The sequence below is a fragment of the Aspergillus novofumigatus genome (assembly GCF_002847465.1).
Source record: "Aspergillus novofumigatus IBT 16806 chromosome Unknown P174scaffold_1, whole genome shotgun sequence".
In the NCBI taxonomy this organism is placed as follows: Eukaryota; Fungi; Ascomycota; class Eurotiomycetes; order Eurotiales; family Aspergillaceae; genus Aspergillus; species Aspergillus novofumigatus.
In genome coordinates, this window is record NW_020194274.1 from 1,919,014 (window position 1) to 1,939,202 (window position 20,189).

Here is a 20,189-nt window from a genome sequence, read left to right on the forward strand (position 1 = left end):
GTAGGACACTAAGATACTGAAGTAACAGGTTGTCATGTGGAATCTTGGATAAGGGTGGAGAGCTAATGAGTAATCCATCAACGACAATGTAATAATGATAGCTCTCGTCTATATCAGAAGGTTTTAGTAGCTAAACTCAGAGTATAGGTATCACCCCACCCCTATCTCCTTTCATTAAAACATGCTGTTCCCTCTCCAAATCAAGTGTTAATTAATTGACGCCAAACAGCTGCAACATTGGAGCTAAGCTACGGATTGTAGATAGATAGGGACGCTTCTTACAATATGTAAGGGCTATACTCCCCTAGATATAGCTCAACTAAGTTTCTTGCCCTTCATGCCCTAAGACATTCATGTAGTCAACCCCATACGCCCACCCTCCGTAACACAGCGACTAGTCCAATTATTGTTCCTCATATCAATCTAGAATTTACATTGTAGTTTAGTACATAGGTAGCGGGCTTTTTACTTTCAATGAATAGATGACATTCTGTAGATCAAGCAGTTCATAATATATTATAAGAGCCATCGGTCGCTGCACTTGAGACAGAGTCCGGGCAGCGTCTTATGCAAGTATTGATGCAAGTATTGAGCCAGGTACCGAAATCTCTCCACGTGAAAGAATCCACAATCATGAAAAAGGAATGCAGTAAATGATGAAGCACAGCATTACTAAAATCAAGGACTACCGCTACGGATAAACATTATATTCCTTCAAGGTTTTCCACTGCCTACATTCTCTTTCTGTCTCGCTTTAACGGGGAGAATCCCGTAGGGGCACCAAAGCCTCGGCTGTGCACTATACTGGATCGGGCTGTTAACTGTATATCGTCTCGGGAAGTTCGTCCAGGACCAGGAGCAAGTTTACGGGCTGGCTTTCTGATGTCCTGGTTGTCCGGGTCTTCTTCATCCTCAAACAGGTTCCTATCTCGCTGGAACCCCAATTTACGCCTCTTCAATTTCATCTGACCATGACTAGAGGCCCTGTTCTTTGGAACATCGTCACCTTCTGCATGGTTTTCGACATCAGTCTGTGGGGAGCGTGACCTGGACGATACTGCTCTGGCCATTTTGGACTTGGTACCAATATGGTGGGATAGTTCCGACCGCTTTTTAGACGGTTCCGCCCTGGACAACAGCCCGTCTTTTTGCTGTGGACTGCTGACAGTTGCATTCTCGGCGAAACCCATGTTGTCACTTGAAACTTTCCCAGGTGTCCCCGCGCACACAGTGACCGTGTGTAGCTCATTTAAATCGTCATCGGAGCTAACTGAAGGATTCTGAGGTTCACTCGCGCGTTTCAAAAATGGGGTAATCGAGAAAGACGATTTATCGCCAGGCAATGCTGTTGGTTGCTTGGTGCCTTTATTCCAGGACTTGATCGCCCCTGGTGTTGCAATGGTCAGTGCGGGAACAAATTGGGTGCCCATTGTTCGATTAGGAGGAGCACGAGATTTTGCATGGGGCTGAGGACTTTCAGTGGCTTTGAGATTATTACGCCGCTTTTGACCATTACTCTGAGCTTCTTGGAGTTGATCTTTGACTTGCCGCAATTTTCGATTGAGATCTTCGATCCTTTCTTCGAGAGCAGCGCGCTGAGCTTCGCTTTCATGTTTTTGCTGACGAGCACTGCGCTCTTGTCGTTCCCGAGCTTCTATTTGCTCTGCAAGTTCCTTACGTGCTTCCTCAAGTCTCGAAGACAAATTGGCAATTTCCCCTGCCTGACGAGTCTCTCGGGACTGAGCACGTTCGTGAGCGCGCTTTTCGTTCTCCAATTGCTCTTCGGCGGTAATCAGCTGGCGTCTCAATGCCTGTTTTTCGGCGATGGTATTCTGGGAAGAGATGTTTTGTACCCTAAACCGCTCCGCTTCTAATTGAAAGTTGGAAAGTTCTTTTGATAGGCGAATATTCTCGTCTACCAATCTCTTAGATTCAACGGCAGTCTTGCCCAGAGAAGCAAGTTCGCCCTATCGTAAAAGTCAGAGTGATGTCCCGACAGGTCAAGGTATAACGGGGCAACGCACACGAAGATTCTCTATTTCATGTGACGAGGCGGCGAGTATATTCTTTAAGCGATTCACTTCATTGAGGGTCTTATTGAATTGAACGCGTAGGCACGATTCAGATTCTCTGGCTCTGACTAGTTCTCCGCTGGTCTCCTCTAGCTGCAAGTGCAGGCTGTCATTTTCGAACTGGAGAAGTAATTGCTGCATACGTATTTCCCGAGCTCGCTCGATTTCTAGAACAAGTGTTGTGCGGCCCACTGCACGTTCATATTCTTGCTCATAGTGTGCTGTGGTAAGTGCCATTCGGCACTGAGGAACTGGGTGAGTTTTCACTTGCATCTCGTGGTCGTAAAGTATACATACATCATCAAAACCCGGTGCTGACATTTGGACGAGAGAATTCAGTGTCGGCTTGCAAGGGAGATCAACAACAACTAGGTATGCGAAAATTGAGTCGTCAAGACTGTATTATTGTGGCATGAATTCTAGTTTGCTTGGGGTCCGTGGTCATGTCTGAAAAAACAGTCTGTAACGATATCAATAGGTACCTATCTATTTTCAAGGTACGGGGGTAGTCAACGTAAGGTACCGACCGTACCTCCGCTATTATTGTTTGGGGCAGCGGCCGACACGCGTCTTTCAACTTTCAACGGAAAAATTAGCTCGGCAGCTCCCGAAGTTGTGGACACCTGGACTCTCTAGGTTGCACTGAAGCGATTATTGCGTAGTTATTGAGTGCCACCATCATCTACTCCGTCCGGAATACCTCCTACACAGACATCAGATAATGACCACTGATCCTTGCGGATCGTTCATTCACTGCGTTTTCCAGTGTTTCTTCACATTCGAGCTCAACAAAGCATCTTAAATGAGCCATTTTTCCAGACCCTCGAGAAAATGAAATTCAACTTTCTTATCTCTTTCCTCTGCATTGCGACGAGCGCGCTTTGTACATCCTCAGGCCCTGATAAGTACGAGAAATACAAATCAGTATCTCGTGTCGCCCCGATTGAATTGACGGATGTTACATATCGTGATTTGACCTCAAAGCCTCGCGACTTCCACGTCGCGGTTCTTCTAACAGCTACTGACGCTCGCTATGGTTGCGTCCTATGTCGCGAGTTCCAATCCGAGTGGGACCTCATTGCACGAAGTTGGAATAAGGGCTCCAAGTCAGACGATCTTAAGCTGCTCCTCGCTACTCTGGATTTCAGTAATGGCAAGGAGACCTTCCAGAAGGTATAAGAATGATCATTCTTCCTGAACCCTCTTGATGTATTGTTCATCTAATCTAATGAGGAAAAAGCTGATGCTTCAAACTGCGCCTGTCCTTCTCTTGTTTCCTCCCACAGTCGGCCCTTTGCCAAGGTTGACAATGCACCCGTAAGATTCGACTTCACTGGGTAAGAGTCTCCTGGATCTGCCACACGAGTTCTCCGTGTTGATGAAAGACGTCTAGCCCAATATCTGCCGACCAACTCTACACATGGATCAGCCGACATCTTCCGGAAGGCTCAAAACCACCTCTCATCCGCCCAATCAATTACATGCGAATCATCTCTGCAATCACTATCCTTATGGGTGGGATAACTTTGTTCACAGTTTTGTCTCCGTACGCCTTGCCGATCATAAGAAACCGAAATCTGTGGGCCGGCTTTAGCCTGATTGCTATCTTGCTGTTCACCAGTGGCCACATGTTCAATCACATTCGCAAAGTACCTTACGTTGTAAGTGATGGCAAGGGAGGCATTAGCTATTTTGCTGGTGGATTCTCTAATCAGTTCGGCATGGAAACGCAGATTGTCGCTGCCATTTGTAAGTCGTTCACGTTCCGGAGACACGACCATGTCCACACACATACTGATGATTCACTGTGATTAGACGCTGTACTTTCCTTTGCAGCGATTGCTCTTTCCATGAAGGTCCCTCGCATGGGGGACAAGAAGGCACAGCAACTGGCCGTCGTAATCTGGGCAGGCGTACTGCTCTGTATGTACAGCTTCCTCCTCAACGTCTTCAAGACAAAGAATGGCGGATATCCTTTCTACCTCCCTCCTTTTTGATTTTCAGACATCACCAGGGTTTAATCCTAGTCCTTCGACCCGTTGGTGCGATATCCTTGAAGCAAGAGAGCCCGATCTAGGTGCAGCAATTCACCTGCTGAAGCCTTCTTCCGCGGATGGGTTTGCGAGCTCGACTTTCTCCTTCATGGTGTTTCCGGATCTTGGACGCCTATCTACTCTACATCAGCCTGCACTACGATTAGGCGAAGGAGCTCTTGGTTTTTCCCCTCATTCCTCACGAGCCTCAGCGACCTTAGCCTTCACAATTAGGGTACTATTGTAATGCAGAAGAGTCCGCTTTTTTGACAAATAGAGAAAGACCATTCGATGGATAGATGACATGAACGTCTGCAAAATGAATCCTAGAACGCAGGAAACCAAAACATCTTAGATCGACACAGTCAAAAAGATCTATTCAGCAAGTGCATGGATAGATACACTAGGAGCTCTTTCATCTTCATTTCAGGCAGGTGAATTCTGGTAAAGATAAAATGTGCAGGTCAGAGGGTTTGCCCTCGTGATTTCCACAGGCTCTTCTTCTACATATGCGGACCCAGTGTGGTTCACCCTACTGCGGCGGCGGCGGCTGCGGCTAGGTAGAGAACAACATCACAACAGAGCTCAACCTTGGTCCGGCTCAGCACCGTGTGCCTGAAGAAGTAAGTCATTTCTGAAGACAAAAGACTGCAGCTTTTGTCTTAGGTCATACTCGTCTAAATCGCAATTGTGTTTCAACCTTCGTTATCCACGCGATCAGTCCCAGCTCGATAACACTTGCAGATTAAAAAGGTTCATATGAGACGTGCAGAGAGCATGCCACTATGTCCAAGCAAGACAGACTTCGCACTAGAAGGGCTTTGGCATCATCGGTGTCGGGAACTACGCTTTTGATCATGATCCAGTTGGTTTCGCGGCTGTTCACCTTTGTTGCTAATCAACTGGTCCTGAGGAACCTGTCACCAGCGACTCTGGGAGCAGCAACTCAACTCGAGTTGTTCATGGTTACGATCTTATACTTCTCTCGGGAGGCCATCAGATTAGCCATTCAGAGACAGCCTCTGGATTCGGCTTCATTCCCCGACATCAGCAAACAAGAGAAGTCGCGCATAGCTTGCGACAAGGAAATGGAAGCTCAATCTATGGCGACTCAATCTATAGTGAACATGTCCTACCTCAGCCTTGGAATTGGAATCGCGCTGTCTATCTTGCTCGGTACTTCCTACATACAGTTTGCTGCTGAGCAGGTTGCTCAGACATCTTTCTATCGCGGCAGTGTGGCAATCGTCTGTCTCGCGTCGACCTTAGAGCTATGCACTGAACCTTTCTTTGCTGTAGTCCACAGATATATGCTGTACAAGACTAGGGCGACCGTTGAAATGGCCGCGGCATTTGTAAAGAGTCTAACAACGTGTGGTCTATTTACCTGGGCGTCCTGGAATGGAAACAATGTCGGTATACTTCCATTTGCACTTGGTCATCTCTCTTATGCCTTGGTGCTTCTCTGCGGCTACTCTGCAGCTCTGTCAAACGCAGCGAGTAGATGGCATTTTTCGTTTCTGCTCAGCCGCATAAGAACAAGGTATGTGGAGGTCAATCCTATTGAATAAGACTCAGCCATGATAACAGGTCCAAGGGATAAGTCCGTTTATGTCATGGGCATGTTTTCGTCGCAGTTGATCTCTCTATCTGCAAATCTCTTCTTTCAATCTGTGGTCAAGCATTTGCTCACGCAAGGGGACGCCATGATGCTCGCCGCAATGGCGAGCTTGGAGGATCAGGGGATATATTTCCTCGCTTCTAACTATGGTGGTCTTATAGCTCGCGTCCTTTTTCAGCCAATTGAGGAAAGCTCTCGCACCCTCTTTTCGTCACTGCTGGGTCTCAGTGACTTAAACGGAGAAAAATCAAGCAACATCGAGGCTGCTAAGACGCATCTTACCGACGTCATGAAGGCATACGGGATCCTATCTGCTCTCATCTTTCCTTTGAACCCCGTCATAATCAAGCAAATGCTTCACCTATTGGGTGGTACAGGATGGGCTGGTTTTGAAGTCTATCGCCTGCTTTCGCTTTATTGCTCCTATATACCCTTTTTGGCATTCAATGGTATAACAGAGGCCTTTGTCTCGTCTGCTGCTAATGGGTCGGAGCTTCGATCACAGGCGGGCTGGATGGGGGTTTTCTCAGCATGCTTTGCGCTAGCGGCCTACCTGTTCCTGAGAGTTGGCGACCTCGGCGCTCGTGGCTTGGTGTACGCCAATATAGTCAACATGACAGTGCGCATACTTTGGAGTCTAAATTTCATACGAGAGTACATGCACAATCATGACAACGACATAACGTTGACCGAGTTCGGCTTGAGTCCTCATACCTATATTGCTGGCTTTCTAATGACCACAATCACAATACTCGGGCCAGAGCTGTTCCACAGCGATTCTCATGGTCTGATACAGGCGGCAGGGTTTTGCGCCTCCTATGCCATTCTAGTGTGAGTTACCCTTTGGACAAGACTTGAATGAGCTCTGACGGCCCTCTATGATAGTCTATATTTCGAGAGAACGTATTTGAGGGGATTGTACAACCGGGTTTGTCAAACTTGGAAGCAGGACACCTCATACCGCAAGACAAAGTAATACGACTTCACTCATCGAAAACAATCTTTGTCGCTGACTTGCTGGTATCCACATCCTTGAAGAATGCACCGTACGCACCATGCTGCTTCTTCTTCACGGTTGTTCCAAACTTTAGCAAAGCGTCCGGTACTTCTTGTTTGGCTGCTTTCAGAACGTTTATCAACCTGTGACAAATTAGGAAGATGGCCACAATAGCAGCCTACCCAAATATATAGGCTGATTTACGGTTTTGAGAACTTACGCGCCAGACTGAGCTTTATCCGTTTCTGTGAAAAGAGTAATGGCATGGCCATCGGCTCCCGCGCGCCCGGTTCTATTCAAAATCGAATTAACACATTTCAGCCGAGAGAGAACATCGTTGCTTACCTGCCAATTCGATGTACATAGTCCTCGACCGTTAGAGGAAAGGTGACATTGATAACCAATTTAACCGACGGTATGTCAAGGCCACGGGCTGCCACATCGGTGGCAACAAGTACAGTAGCCGCCCCGGTTTTGAATGCCTCCAGACTTTTGAATCTTTCGTGCTGGTTCAAGTCTCCATGTATCCCTGCGACTTTGAAGTTCTTGGTTCGTAAAAGTCTCTCGACACGAATCGCTTCTTTCTTGTACAAGCAAAAGACAAGAACCTTATCGCAAACTGCTGCGCCTCGCTGAGAGCGACTGAGCAATTGCACAAGTCTAGCCTCCTTCTCCTGAGGCTTCACGACCTCGACCACCTGTTTAATCCTGGTATTAGCACGCGGATCGGCGGAAGGATCACCACCAATGGTGACAGTCACAGCTGAAGTCATGAAAGTAGCCGCCAGGTCTCTGACGCTTGGAGGCCAGGTTGCAGTGAACATAACTGTTTGGCGTTTTGAATCTGGCGTGGAGCGGATGATGTCTTTTATATCCTGTTCAAACCCCTTGTCCAGCATGCGATCCGCTTCGTCCAGGACTAGGTATTTGACCTTTCCAAGATCCACGGAGCCATCGTTTTGAAGATCTTTTAGTCTACCAGGGGTGGCAACAACGATAGCTGCAGTCTTCAGGGCCTCGCGCTGTTCGTCTTTCTTCACACCCCCATAGACACATGTTACTCTGATGTCCACAGAGGCCGCAAACTTCGAGAGCTGATCATATATCTGCATTGCAAGCTCCCTGGTTGGCGAAATGATGACTGCTGCAGGTCGTGCATGTTTTCGCTTGGCCTTCCCTGAATCCAGAATTTTCTTAATACACGGCAAGCCGAAAGCCAATGTCTTCCCGCTTCCGGTCTCTGCAATGCCTATGACATCCCGACCGGCGAAGAGCAGGGGCCATGTTGCAGATTGAATAGGTGTTGGCGATGAGAAAGAGCTCAATGGGTCATAGATCTTGCTGAAGCTGCTAGGGAGGTGAGAAAACGAAATTATGGGGCGAAGCGGCGGCGCTTCCGAAGAATCAGTCACTTTAATGCAATGCTTCGCGAGAAACTGGTCTATCTCAATCTGAGAAAGATCACCTAGGGCTGGTGACTGGACGTAAGTAGCATCTGGTATAGTATCAAGTTCATTTCTAATATCTTCCGCAGACGGCGACATCTTCGATCCCTCTCCATTTCTTTCATTCTTGGATCTCTTTTTGGGCTGGTAATCGCCACCTTCGTGGTGGGCACGCTTGGCCATGATGAGGATCTGCTGAGCTTTGGTCTTTCCTTACTTCTGAAACCAGGGACTGAGCAAATACAGATAGATCGACAGATATGGGAGATAGAAGACCAAATCTCACAATAACGAGAAATGTAAACTTGCGTAATCAAATAAGATATGGTATCAAGAGATGCTGTGTGTGGAAAGGAGTGGGAAAAATTTCTAGCAAGTAGGAGCAAAATTGTCATAATTTTATTCTGCCAATCAACACCGCCAATATCTGTACCATATTCAAAATGGGTGTCATTTCTCGGTTGTCATTTCAAATTAAATTTTCAGGCAACCCTACTTGGGGGATAATATGGTTAAATATTAGTTAAGTTGCATTAAGATCATCTGATTTAAAAGCCCAGAGTTATTACTATTCAAGTACTGTCTACGGAGTATATATTATGTATATATTAGTAACATACCCTAAGCGCACTTTATAACTACTTACCTATTAAGCCAGCTAGGCACATCATTAGATAAGCTCTTAGAAAAATGATATTCCCATATGCTCTATCTTGAAAGATTATCCACTCCTTAGAAGCTAAAGAGAGCCTCCTAGCATATCTAAGTGTCACGGGGTTGCGGCCTAGGGGCATCACTACCTCAGGGAGGCTTATAGGCATGTTCTAGGAATCGCCATTGTGACCTTTTGGTGTTGTAGATAGTAGCTGCCTAGAACACCACTTTCTTACACTAAGCTTATGATACTTGGGCTTCTATACACTCCTTTAGTAAAGTAGATTAGCCTGGAATCCTGGATTCTGAATATAGCGTACTTAGAGACCTAGCACTCCTTTACTAGCATTAAATATTATAGGAACCGTACCTCTCATATGGAGGACAGAGTAACATCCCAACCCTGCCTCCTTGCCGGGGCCTACCTCTCTACATACTACAAGAACTCAAGTATATGAGTGGACTATATAGTCCTCCACTAGCTGAAGACAGCCGTAATTCCTGTGTTATCGTTAAGGGGGACATGAATGGGGGAAGGCATGAGATTACAGGGACAGGGCTCCCGAACCGACACAAAGACGATCTTTGTGGTAAGTACAAGGCTGATTGTCATGAAGAAAATCACCTAGAAACGGCAGCTTGGTTAAACTTCATCCGACTTCATACCCTCGTATGCATTACCCTTCCCAATTACCCAAGACATACGTGGTATGCGAGACTCTGGGAACTTCCAACCAAGAAGTCGAGTTCTAAACGAATTAAGCGGAACGACGTTAAACACTCATACATTCACGAATATCTATAAAGATAAAATCGTGCATGTAACAAATTCAAGCCTCGGAAGGATCAGACTTGTCCAGGAAAGGCAAATCCACTATCAATCCAAGGGATATCAAGAAAGGCCATATGAATTAATCAGGGCCATGAGGCGAGATGCTTCCTCCGAGTAGTTGACAGGTTTGGCCGTCGATACCTGATAACGGATGCTAATTAAGATGTCATTAGCGGTAGGTTCAATATTGGTAACCAAACAGCAGATGCTTACCGTTGCTGATCTCCGAAATGATCAAGCTTAGCCCGACATCTGAAGTTCCAAGTTCGACAATTAGCTTCCTGGAAGATGTCTCCAGCGGCCTTTTCTCCATTTTGGCGAAGATCCATTAACTGATCCGCAGACGTGCCCATTAACTGTTTCCCGACCTCATCGAAGCAACTGAGCCAGAGCTGGCCAGTATGGTCGCTAACATTGATGAGCATGATGTATCGATACTCTGGACGTGGGTGAGTTCTATCACAGCTTTCGCACCGCCATTGACCGGGATCCAGTTCCGTCACTTTTTTATTGCACCCTTCGGAGAGGCAAGCAGGGTAGCACATGTTGTCTTGCTTTATGTAAATAACAGTTCCTTTGAGCGAGAAGTAGACTGCATCTTCTGACATCCCTAGTTGTTCCTCGCGTATCTGTGCGATTGTTTTCAAGTGATCCAATCTCATTGCAGACGAGGATGCATTGGACATAGTGGCATGTGACGTGAATGTCTCGTGTCTGCCTTGAGCATCATACCAACCCTTGAGACGATGAGCTTCTTCTATGTCAGGGTCGACAGTCATTGAGCCAGAACTCAACAAACTCAGACTTCGTCCTCCAAAATCAGAGACTTTGACACCCTTGAAAGCAATTACAGACTCTGGCGTGGCATTGAAATTCAATGCTGTGGAGCCCCAGATGGTTAGACGAACAGAAAAACCCGAGCTATCGACCAAGGTAAGCTCTCGCTTGTCATAGGGCTTGCTCGTCGTCTTTGATACGATTTGAGTAGTCTCCCCGACGTCTTTCAGCACCCCAATAATGTCAATGGTGGTATCCTTCTCGACAGACTGGAGATCGCCCACGGTTGTGAAATTGAACCGAACTTGCGGGACATCACTCTGATCCTCTGCCTAAACCAAAAAGATATAAGCTTGTCAGATGTAACTGCGCTCGAGAAATTCACTGACCTTTTCAACAACTGTATCTTTTTCAAAAGTGAGTTCGTAGTCATTGTTCAGATTGGTAAATTGCTTCTTTGCAATCTGAACCCGGCAGGGGCTAGATATATAGTACACGCTTCCTTCATGAAAAACATCATAGAGCAGGTCGCACTGCTCATTGAATCCAGTGGCGCGGATTTCACCACTATCATCGAGTAAGTTGACACTAAATAGCCTACCCTCCGAGTTTCTGTTGTGCCAGGTTTTGATTGCTGATTTGCTCGTGCAACGCGCCTTGATCGTCCATTTATGTGAATAAGGAGAGATAGCTTCGATCGGATAGATGGTGGCGTTGGTCGATGTCAAAGAGGAACGTGCAGGCTGTACGCGAGGTTCCCCTCGCTGATTTTGAACCTTGGAGCCATAAAATCCACCACCGGAGATTGTAGTCGGTTGGGGCTTTTCATCTTCTTCCGACTTATTTTCCAGTGGTTTCGGTTCTCCGATTTTCTCTGCCTCGCCGAGTTCCTGCAAGACTTCGAGATCCAAGATTATAAGGATTCTATGGTGATATTAGCTGCGTGCATAATTTGGGGTTTCGGGGTCTACAACTTCTTCCCCTTGACAGAATTTGCTTGGAATGACTTCAAACGGACAAAACACCCCTTCCTTAGCGTGCCACTCGTTACGAGTGGATTCGCCTCTGTCATACAACGTGTTAATCAGTAATAGATGACGATTCACCGGTCCTCTCTACTCACGTGTTGCAAGCATGGTCTGAACATAATTCGAGATATCACTGAACACGGCTCTGTACCGCTCCTGATGGTTCGGTTGGGGAGGCAAAGGCTTAATCTGGACACACTGGACTATAGGTTCTTGGATTTGCGGTTTGGTTTCATCAAAGATGGCGCTGCAAACCTATCAGTAAATCCTTGTCGTAGCTGACATGCCAGGAGAAGGAAGGAGAAAGGATGGTCTCTGGCAAGGACAAGATAAAAGAGCTCGCGTTTACCTGAGCGCCCCGACTGAGATCTGAGATGCTGCATCGAGAGCCATCGCGCAAGCAAAAGTTGCTGGATTCGTAGTCAGATGGTAAAACGGAAATATCTGAAAATATGTCCAAATATCTTGGTAGATGGGGAAAAAAGAACAGGTACAAGTATAAGTCACTTTTCAATCTAGTATTCGTTTTCCTGAAGCTGATGCTAGGAAAAGTTGGAAGATATCTTATTAGAGATATATGTGAAAACACTTTTTGGCAGTAAGGCCTACGCGTGCTATTTCGTGTAAAACATCCCTGACGCGTTGAGTGGCTACGAGATAGGCGGTAAGGCATGGTCCAAATCCTTCCCCTAAGGAAGGTACCTATCTGTTAGGACCCACTGCGACGTGCCCTGTAGCCTACTCTGTAGTAGGTAGAAGGTAAAGGTACCTAGTACCCACAGGGCACCTTGAGATACCTACCTAACCTCAGGTGGTAGTGCATGGTAAGGAACTTAGGAAGTCAATCAAAAACAGCATTATTATCGGTATTAATTACACTAGTTGCAGCTTAGCACTTAGCTACTCCTTATAAGGTACATTCTCTACGGAGCTCCCTGACAGGCAGAGGTTGAATCTTAGTAATAATCAGCTTAAGATACTACCTTCAGCAGTCCTTTTCGGATAATAACAATCAATAGTTCCTGGGACTACAAATATGAACAGGATCACTCTTTAATATTGAAGGCCACATGCTTGGAGTAAAGAATAATCGAAACAGGGAACCTTCTTCAGGACTTTATGACGTGACCTAGGACCAGCATGCCAGGAACAGAATCCTAAACTATCTACTCCATACAGTCAATAATCTAAAGGTTATCATTATTATTATTAGGTATTATTATTATTATTGGTGGTGGTGTGATTATTTAATTGATCAGGTTAGCAACCCCACCTTGGTAAGAATGTTGCAAGGTGGTGCTCAGGAGTGGTGCTTGGAGGTAGAGTATATTGCCTCACGTCACAGCTCACTAATCTACACATCTTTTGGTAAAGCTAGAAAGCATACGAGTTGTCCTACAGCTTGCTATCAATTCATCAGAAGTCAGTTACTCACTCCTTTGATTTGATGATACGTCAATTATAGCTAATGTCGATCGAGTCAGGATTATCATTGGACACATTGACGATGGCTCATTGCCCTCATAGTAGCTCGCAGGGCAAGTATATTAAGTCCAAATGCTAGCCAAATACTAATTCGAAATACTAATTCGGACTCCTAAAGCTTTGCGACCGCCATCTCAATCCCAAGCTGTCTATCGCGAAGAGTGTACGCAATGTTTTGACTCTGTGGTTCGTCGCTTGTTCCCTTCTTAACATCTTCAGCGAGGGCTAAACCTATTCAAGGATGAGGAGACTGGCCTAAATGTATGCCTCTTTTGTTTCAACGGCGGCTGTACAGGAGATCGAAACCATGCCATGGTTCATTACAAGCGCTTTTGCCATCCTTTAGCACTGAACATCAAGAGGTCGCGAAAGAAGATACAGGTGCGTTGAGGCCATATCTACTCGCAATGCGTACAATGTTCGGCGTCATGATAACATAAGATAATAGCGTGGCGAACCAGCACAGAAAATTTCAAAGCTCGCGATTGCTGCAGAGACGGATGAAGATCGCTATGACACAGCAATACGAGTAATTTGTTATGAGTGCCGCTTGGATGACATCGATGCATCCAGTGGCAACCTTGCAGTCGTGGTAGATGGGGTAATGAAGGCAATGACCTTCTCTAAGAAAGAAGAGATTAAAGCCTGGGAGCAAGAGTTTGTCCCATGCGAGCATACGCTTTGCTTAGTGCAACAAACCCCTAAGCAGACTGAGTCTCAAGGTAATGGTTTTCCTCGCGGGTCCGATCCCCCTGCTAACCAAGGTACGCAGAGCTGAGTCAGTGCACGATGTGTACTTTGAAAGAGAACCTTTGGCTTTGTTTGGAATGTGGTAACCTTGGTTGCGGACGCAGTCAGTTCGGGGGATTGGGAGGAAATTCACATGCACTTGCGCATTCTGACTCAACTTCACATGCGGTAGCCGTCAAGCTTGGCTCAATAACTGCTGACGGGAGCGCGGATATCTACTGTTACAAGTGCAATGAAGAAAGGACAGACCCGGACCTTGCTGCTCATCTTGCTCATTGGGGAATCAATCTCAGCGCGCGCGAAAAAACAGAGAAAAGCCTCATGGAGATGCAGGTTGAGCACAATATGAAATGGGAGTTCTCAACCACTTCTGCGGATGGTCACGAGCTCACCCCGTTATTCGGGCCTGGGTTTACAGGTCTGACCAATCTAGGAAACAGCTGTTATCTTTCGAGCGTGGTACAATGCCTCTTCTCCTCGCCAGAGTTCCAAAGAAGATATTATCATAGCAGCGAAGAGCCACCTTTATCTCAACAACCTGCTGAGGACTTCGAGACGCAGATGAGAAAGCTCGCTGATGGCATTCTTTCTGGGCGTTACTCAAAGCCCAATGCAGACGTGATTGCCTCGCCTGACTCTCCCGAGGTGCCCCATCAAAAAGGATTATCGCCAGCAATGTTCAAACATCTTATCGGTCGTGGTCATGACGAGTTCTCAACCATGAGACAACAAGATGCGTTTGAATTCTTACTTCATCTGTTCAAGCTGATTCAACGCACCCAGGGCCCCGAGGGCAGAGGCAATCCCATTGATAATTTTCGATTCGCTGTCGAGCAGCGTTTACAGTGTCTGTCCTGCAAAGGAGTCCGTTACAGAATAGATGAGCAAGACAACGTCTCTATTCCTGTTCCCGTTCGTCGACAGCTGGGCACTAATAGCACAGACCCCTCTGCGGATTCGGAGTTCGAATCAGTGACTCTCTTTGAATGTCTTGATGTTTTCACTGCTAATGAAATTGTTGAGCTCAGCTGTCCCTCTTGTGGAAGCAGCAATGGATTCTCGAAGCGTTCGTCGTTTAGGACAATGCCGCAGGAACTGGTTCTAAACGCCCGACGATTCGAAGTCGTTAATTGGGTTCCGAGGAAATTGGATATCCCAGTGGATGTCAGCGACGAACCACTAGATTTCAGCCCATATGTTGGCTCCATGAAGGAGGAAGGCGAAAAGCTCCTACCAGAAGACGATCCATCCGATGGTGGGTTCTCGCCTAATCAGAACATCTTAGACCAACTACTTGCCATGGGCTTTCCCAGAATTAGGTGTGAAAAGGCGCTACATGCGACCGGCAATTCAGATACCGAAGCTGCCATGAACTGGTTGTTCTCTCATATGGATGACCCAGATATCGATATACCGCTTGTGGGCAGCAAGGTTACTGGCCCCGCTAACATGGCCCTACAGGATCCCTCGAAAGTAGGTCAACTGGGTGAAATGGGTATTGATGAGGATCGAGCCAAAAGAGCGCTGGCTGCGACAGGGGGCGATGTAGATCGAGCTCTCGATTGGGTATTCAGTCATCCCGACGAGATGCCTGAATATGAAAGTGGTGATCGTGACTCTGGTTCTCGGCTTCCCGGCAATGGTAAAATTCCCGGCTTTCACGAAACCCCGGCTAGATACCAACTTCGGGCCATTGTTTGCCACAAAGGTACATCAGTACACGCTGGGTGAGTCAGAGATCGCGATGTTTCAGATTTATCGAATTGCCAGCTGAGAACAAACAGACATTATGTTGCATTTGTGCGGAAGATGCTGCCGGGCCAGGATAATCCTTCCTGGGTTATGTTTAATGACGAGAAAGTCGTGGCAGTCGATGATATTCAGGATATGAAAAAGTTTGCCTATCTATACTTCTTCTCTCGAGTCGAAGCTTGATCGGATCGTTGGCTGCATATGGATCCAGACTAGGGAATGTGGGCACCATAGATAGGGATCGGTGACTGATGTACCATGTCTTGTCCTGTGAGATATTCACTGAGTGTCGATGTCTTCTATACTGATGGGGAGGTGTCAGTTCTAGTATATCTCACTGGATTATTGCTATTAAAATTAAGACTCTTGACGCGCAATGGTTTAAGATAGTATGCCTGATTCTGTCTGTATGTTGGGGGAAATGGTTGATTGTCTCTCATATCTGCTGCTTATAAATGTAAGTAGGGATGGCACATCAAATGCTTATTTGGTAGGGTCAGCTCTTTATGTTGTGGGGAAGATGGTTGTTTTATTCTTAGCTAGTACTCCGTAGCTATCATTAATATGTGACATGACATATGATATTATTGGATATATAATAATTACCATAATATAAAAGGAAAAAAAAAAAAGGGAAAAAAAAAGAAAGCTTAAGAGGATTAAAAGAATACAGGGTGTGTCTCCTTAGTTATATATAAATCTATAAGTAGTTAAATTATATGCTTTCTTACCTTACTAGTAAGCTTCTACTTAGTTAAGATCATAATCTAATATTATATCTTACTCAACCTCTAATAGATTAAAATATATATTTTTAATCTATTATAGGGCCTTCCTAGTCTAGTTACTAAATATAGTATTATTATAATATCTAGTTATCTTTATAAGTATATACTATAAAGTAATTACTAGTTTACTCTAGGGTATATTATTATATTCTTATTAATCTTAATAGTAGTAACTCTAAGTTTCTAGAGTAAAGATTGCTATACTATCTTATTAGTAAGTATATTATTAGATAGATTATATTTTATAAGATTATCCTTACTATCTATTAGTAGACTATTTATATCTTATACTAAATGCCACTCTATAACCTAATTATAGTATTTTATTAAGTTATTTAGAATATTAATATTAGTTATACTATTATTCTTATTATTATCTAATAATATAATATAATATTTTCTCCTTTCTTTTATAACTATAGATAATTATAGTATTAGTTTAATAAAATAATTAATTATCTTATTAAACTTTTATATAGCTATATATAGTTCTATAAGATACTAAGGTACCTAGGTATATTAGTAGTAGTAGCCTATATAGCTTATTCTACTATATTAGAAAAATAGGCTAGGTCTTATTAGTATTAGGTATATATACTTATATATTATTAAAGAAAAAGGTATTAAGTTTATAATTATTATCTAGATATTTCTCTTACTTTTCTATTTTCTAGCCTTAGTAATAATCTTTTTATCTTATAATAGTTCTACTAGAGATATCTTCTATTTATAGTATTAGTATCTAAATTCCCTTATTAAAATATTATATTCTATATAGATCTTTTAAATCTTATTAATCTACTCCTAGAATATAGTCTTAGCCTTATATAACCCTTTAACCTTATTATTAAATAGGGAAGTAAGTAGTATTTATTTATTATTATAATTTTTCTATAGAATTATATATCTTAAAGAAGGGTATAATTATTTTAAATTTAAGATATACCAGTATATAAATAATCTTATAGAAGATATCTAACCCTTCTATATAAGAATATAAATAATCTAGATTAAAGCTAACTATTAGTATTAGTATATTAATATTAAGAGGGGGAACTTTAGGATTATAGATAATAGAGTAGTAATTTTTATATAATTAATATCTACTTAGTATTTAGTAGATATAAATAAAAAGGTAAGTAAGCTAAGTCCTAAGTAATCTATTATAAGATTTATCTTATAGAAATTCTCTATAGCTACTATTATATTAATATCCTTTTATTTTTTTTTAGAGTATAAAATATAATATTATAATATATTCATCTTATAAGAATATATTATCTAGGATATTATAAGGCTTAATAGAGTTAATTATCTTATTATTAATATTAATAAGAGATTTAATTATCTTACCACTAGTTATTAGATATTCTTATAATAACTACTCTAGCCTAGGAGATTCCTATTATTTAGGTATTTACTAATTAATAGACTTTATGTAAAGGCTCAGCTACAGCCCAGCTACTTAATTATGCAGCCACCCCTTACTTCCTAATTATTTTCAACCTCCTATTTTCACACCTTAAGCTGCTTTTAAATTATTACTAAATACATCTAGGATAGATAGTAAAGATAAATAGTATTCCCCTTATCTAGTATCTAAGAAGATAAGGATTAGTTTTATTTCTATATAATCTACTACTTTCTACCATCCTCTCCTATTAATTATTATTACTAACTCTTACCTAGTTAATAGGCTATCTACCCTAAAATATAAATCTTTATAATTTCTAATCCTTCTTTCTTTAACTACTTAAGTATTAGTTATAATATCTACTAATTTTTATTATAGAGCTATTACTTCTACCCCTTTATTAATAGAATAATATAGTCCTATTAAAAAAATATATTCTAATCTAAGTAACTCCTCTACCCCTACTAATTAACCTTAAGAGTTAAAGGGTACTAAAATATAATAAATCCTATAATAAATTATTAAACTTAAATACCTTTAATAGATTTAAAGAGTTAATAAGTTTAAATAGCTTTCCTATTAAAATAATATATCTTTAATAGAAGATAGGTAAGAAATTAAATTTAAGAATCTTCTTATCTTTACTATTAGATATTTACTCTAGAAAAGAGAAGAATAGCTCTAATATATAGAATATATATTCTAAAGAGCCCTAAAGAAATATACCCTTAATAAGTTTAAAATTATTACTACTATTATATAAATAGACTCCACCTATAAATAGTAATAGTATATTAAAATTTATAAAATATTAATAGAAAGATAATAAAATACTAAGAATTTATAGTAGTTTTTTAAAGACTAGACCTTAAGCTTAATCTAAGATACTAAAACTATTAAGGCTAATATTATTATTAAATTATATTAAGCTTATTAATACCTAGATAAGGACCCTAGAGAATTTTATTATTATCTAGATTCTCTAGAATAATATTTCCCTTAATAAGATAAAAAGTAATAAGCTCTAGCCTTCTTTAGTAGCCTTATACTAAAGTTATATACTTATATTTAAGAATACCTTAATAAACTACTAGATACTTAAGATAAAATAGTATCTATAGCTTTAAAATACTACACCTTTTTATAAAAATAATAGAAATAGAAGAGAAAAGATATTAGAAAGCCTTAAGAAGGGAAATCTTAAGATAGTAACCTATTAAAATACTTTTAAAGGAATTCTAAGAGGTTTATAAAATCTAAATAAAACTAATTTAATAAGGATAGGAATCCCTTAAAATACTATAAATATAGTAGTAAAAAACATCTTACTAACTAGTATATTATAAGGGATGCTAAAGTCTAATTAATTATAAAAAATAATAAGAGGTTAGAGTAAAACCTATATCTCTAATCTTTTATTTAGTAGTAGAGATTACTACTTATTTCTATATTCTAATATAGCTAGCTAATAGCCCTAAAATATATACTAATCTTAATAGCTATATTAAGGTTAATATTATTAGTATTACTTTTATAAAATTATAAAAGCTATAATAAGCTAAACTTACTACCCCTATTATTAAGGTAGTTAATAACTTTATTACTCCTACTTATAGGGTTTAGAAGGTTCCTATTATTATTTATAATTCTAGGGGTATTAGGCAAAGCTTTAAATAAGCTTATATAGCTATTAATTAAGATCTATAACCTAAAGGGAGTCCTATCCTTCTTTTAATAACTATATTATAAGATCTCTATATTTACTTATTACTATAGAATTACTAATAGTAGTTTAAAATATCTACCTTCTCTTTAATAGCTCTATAGAAGTTTAAGAAGCTATATTATAACTATATAATAATATTTATATTAGTTAAATTACCTAAAGAGGTATAGCTTTCTAAGGAAGAGAAGAATTAGAAATATTATTCTCTTAAAAATATACCCCTAGAATTAGCTAGATTTTATAATATATTCTTAATAGAGAAATTAAAGATTATACCCTCTTATTCCTCTTAGGATTATACTATTAAAATAAAATCTAATAAATTACTACTATTTAGTCTACTATATCCCTTATCCTAAGTAGAACTTTATAAATTAAAGGAGTATCTTAATAAGAATATTATATATAGAAGAATTTAACTTTCTAAAAGCCCTGCTAGAGCCCCTATTCTTTTTATCCTAAAAAAAGATAGGGGGTTAAGGCTATATATAGATTACTAAGAACTTAATAAAATAATAATAAAGAATTAATACCTATTACCCCTTATATTAGAGATTCTTAACTAAATCTTAGGGGTGAAATACTTTAGTAAGATTAATATCTAAGATATATACTATTAAATCTATATTAAGGAAGGAGATAAATAGAAGATAGTCTTTTATATCTAATATAGTTACTATAAATATATAATTATATCTTTTAGCCTTATAAATATACTAGCTACCTTCTAAAATTATATTAATACTACCTTATATAATATTCTTAATATCTTCTATATAGCTTATCTTAATAATATTCTAATCTTCTTCTAAATA

The 20,189-nt window shown here is 41.3% G+C and overlaps 6 protein-coding genes across 6 annotated transcripts; 3 read left to right on the forward strand and 3 right to left on the reverse strand.

Moving 5' to 3' along the window:
* Nucleotides 1–731: 731 nt before the first annotated feature.
* Nucleotides 732–2,309, reverse strand: P174DRAFT_456262 (uncharacterized protein; the record flags this gene model as incomplete). Its single annotated transcript, XM_024829412.1, has 2 exons — nt 732–1,967; nt 2,025–2,309. The coding sequence occupies 2 exons, from the start codon at nt 2,307–2,309 to the stop codon at nt 732–734; spliced, it is 1,521 nt and encodes a 506-aa protein (XP_024687155.1).
* Nucleotides 2,310–2,903: 594 nt separating this feature from the next.
* P174DRAFT_456263 (OST3/OST6 family protein) lies at nt 2,904–4,069 on the forward strand (the record flags this gene model as incomplete). The annotated part of the gene is made up of 4 exons (XM_024829413.1): nt 2,904–3,245; nt 3,313–3,389; nt 3,466–3,821; nt 3,888–4,069. The coding sequence occupies 4 exons, from the start codon at nt 2,904–2,906 to the stop codon at nt 4,067–4,069; spliced, it is 957 nt and encodes a 318-aa protein (XP_024687156.1).
* An 821-nt stretch (nt 4,070–4,890) lies between these two features.
* Nucleotides 4,891–6,561, forward strand: P174DRAFT_426845 (putative nuclear division Rft1 protein; the record flags this gene model as incomplete). The annotated part of the gene is made up of 2 exons (XM_024825404.1): nt 4,891–5,648; nt 5,703–6,561. The coding sequence occupies 2 exons, from the start codon at nt 4,891–4,893 to the stop codon at nt 6,559–6,561; spliced, it is 1,617 nt and encodes a 538-aa protein (XP_024687157.1).
* On the reverse strand, nt 6,450–8,628 carry dbp3 (RNA-dependent ATPase DBP3). The gene is made up of 3 exons (XM_024831491.1): nt 7,069–8,628; nt 6,944–7,015; nt 6,450–6,866 (listed from the first exon to the last, which is right to left on the reverse strand). The coding sequence occupies exons 1-3, from the start codon at nt 8,349–8,351 to the stop codon at nt 6,710–6,712; spliced, it is 1,512 nt and encodes a 503-aa protein (XP_024687158.1). The 5' UTR covers nt 8,352–8,628; the 3' UTR covers nt 6,450–6,709.
* A 685-nt stretch (nt 8,629–9,313) lies between these two features.
* On the reverse strand, nt 9,314–12,083 carry P174DRAFT_436985 (replication factor A subunit protein RFA1). Its single transcript, XM_024826171.1, has 6 exons — nt 11,809–12,083; nt 11,555–11,706; nt 11,406–11,496; nt 10,821–11,355; nt 9,868–10,763; nt 9,314–9,808 (listed from the first exon to the last, which is right to left on the reverse strand). The coding sequence occupies exons 1-6, from the start codon at nt 11,850–11,852 to the stop codon at nt 9,715–9,717; spliced, it is 1,812 nt and encodes a 603-aa protein (XP_024687159.1). The 5' UTR covers nt 11,853–12,083; the 3' UTR covers nt 9,314–9,714.
* A 669-nt stretch (nt 12,084–12,752) lies between these two features.
* Nucleotides 12,753–15,962, forward strand: P174DRAFT_436986 (ubiquitin-specific protease UBP14). The gene is made up of 7 exons (XM_024826172.1): nt 12,753–12,881; nt 12,944–12,997; nt 13,063–13,130; nt 13,185–13,325; nt 13,393–13,666; nt 13,717–15,421; nt 15,479–15,962. Exons 2-7 carry the CDS (start codon nt 12,967–12,969, stop codon nt 15,627–15,629), a joined length of 2,370 nt encoding a protein of 789 aa, XP_024687160.1. The 5' UTR covers nt 12,753–12,881; nt 12,944–12,966; the 3' UTR covers nt 15,630–15,962.
* The last annotated feature ends 4,227 nt before the right edge of the window (nt 15,963–20,189 follow it).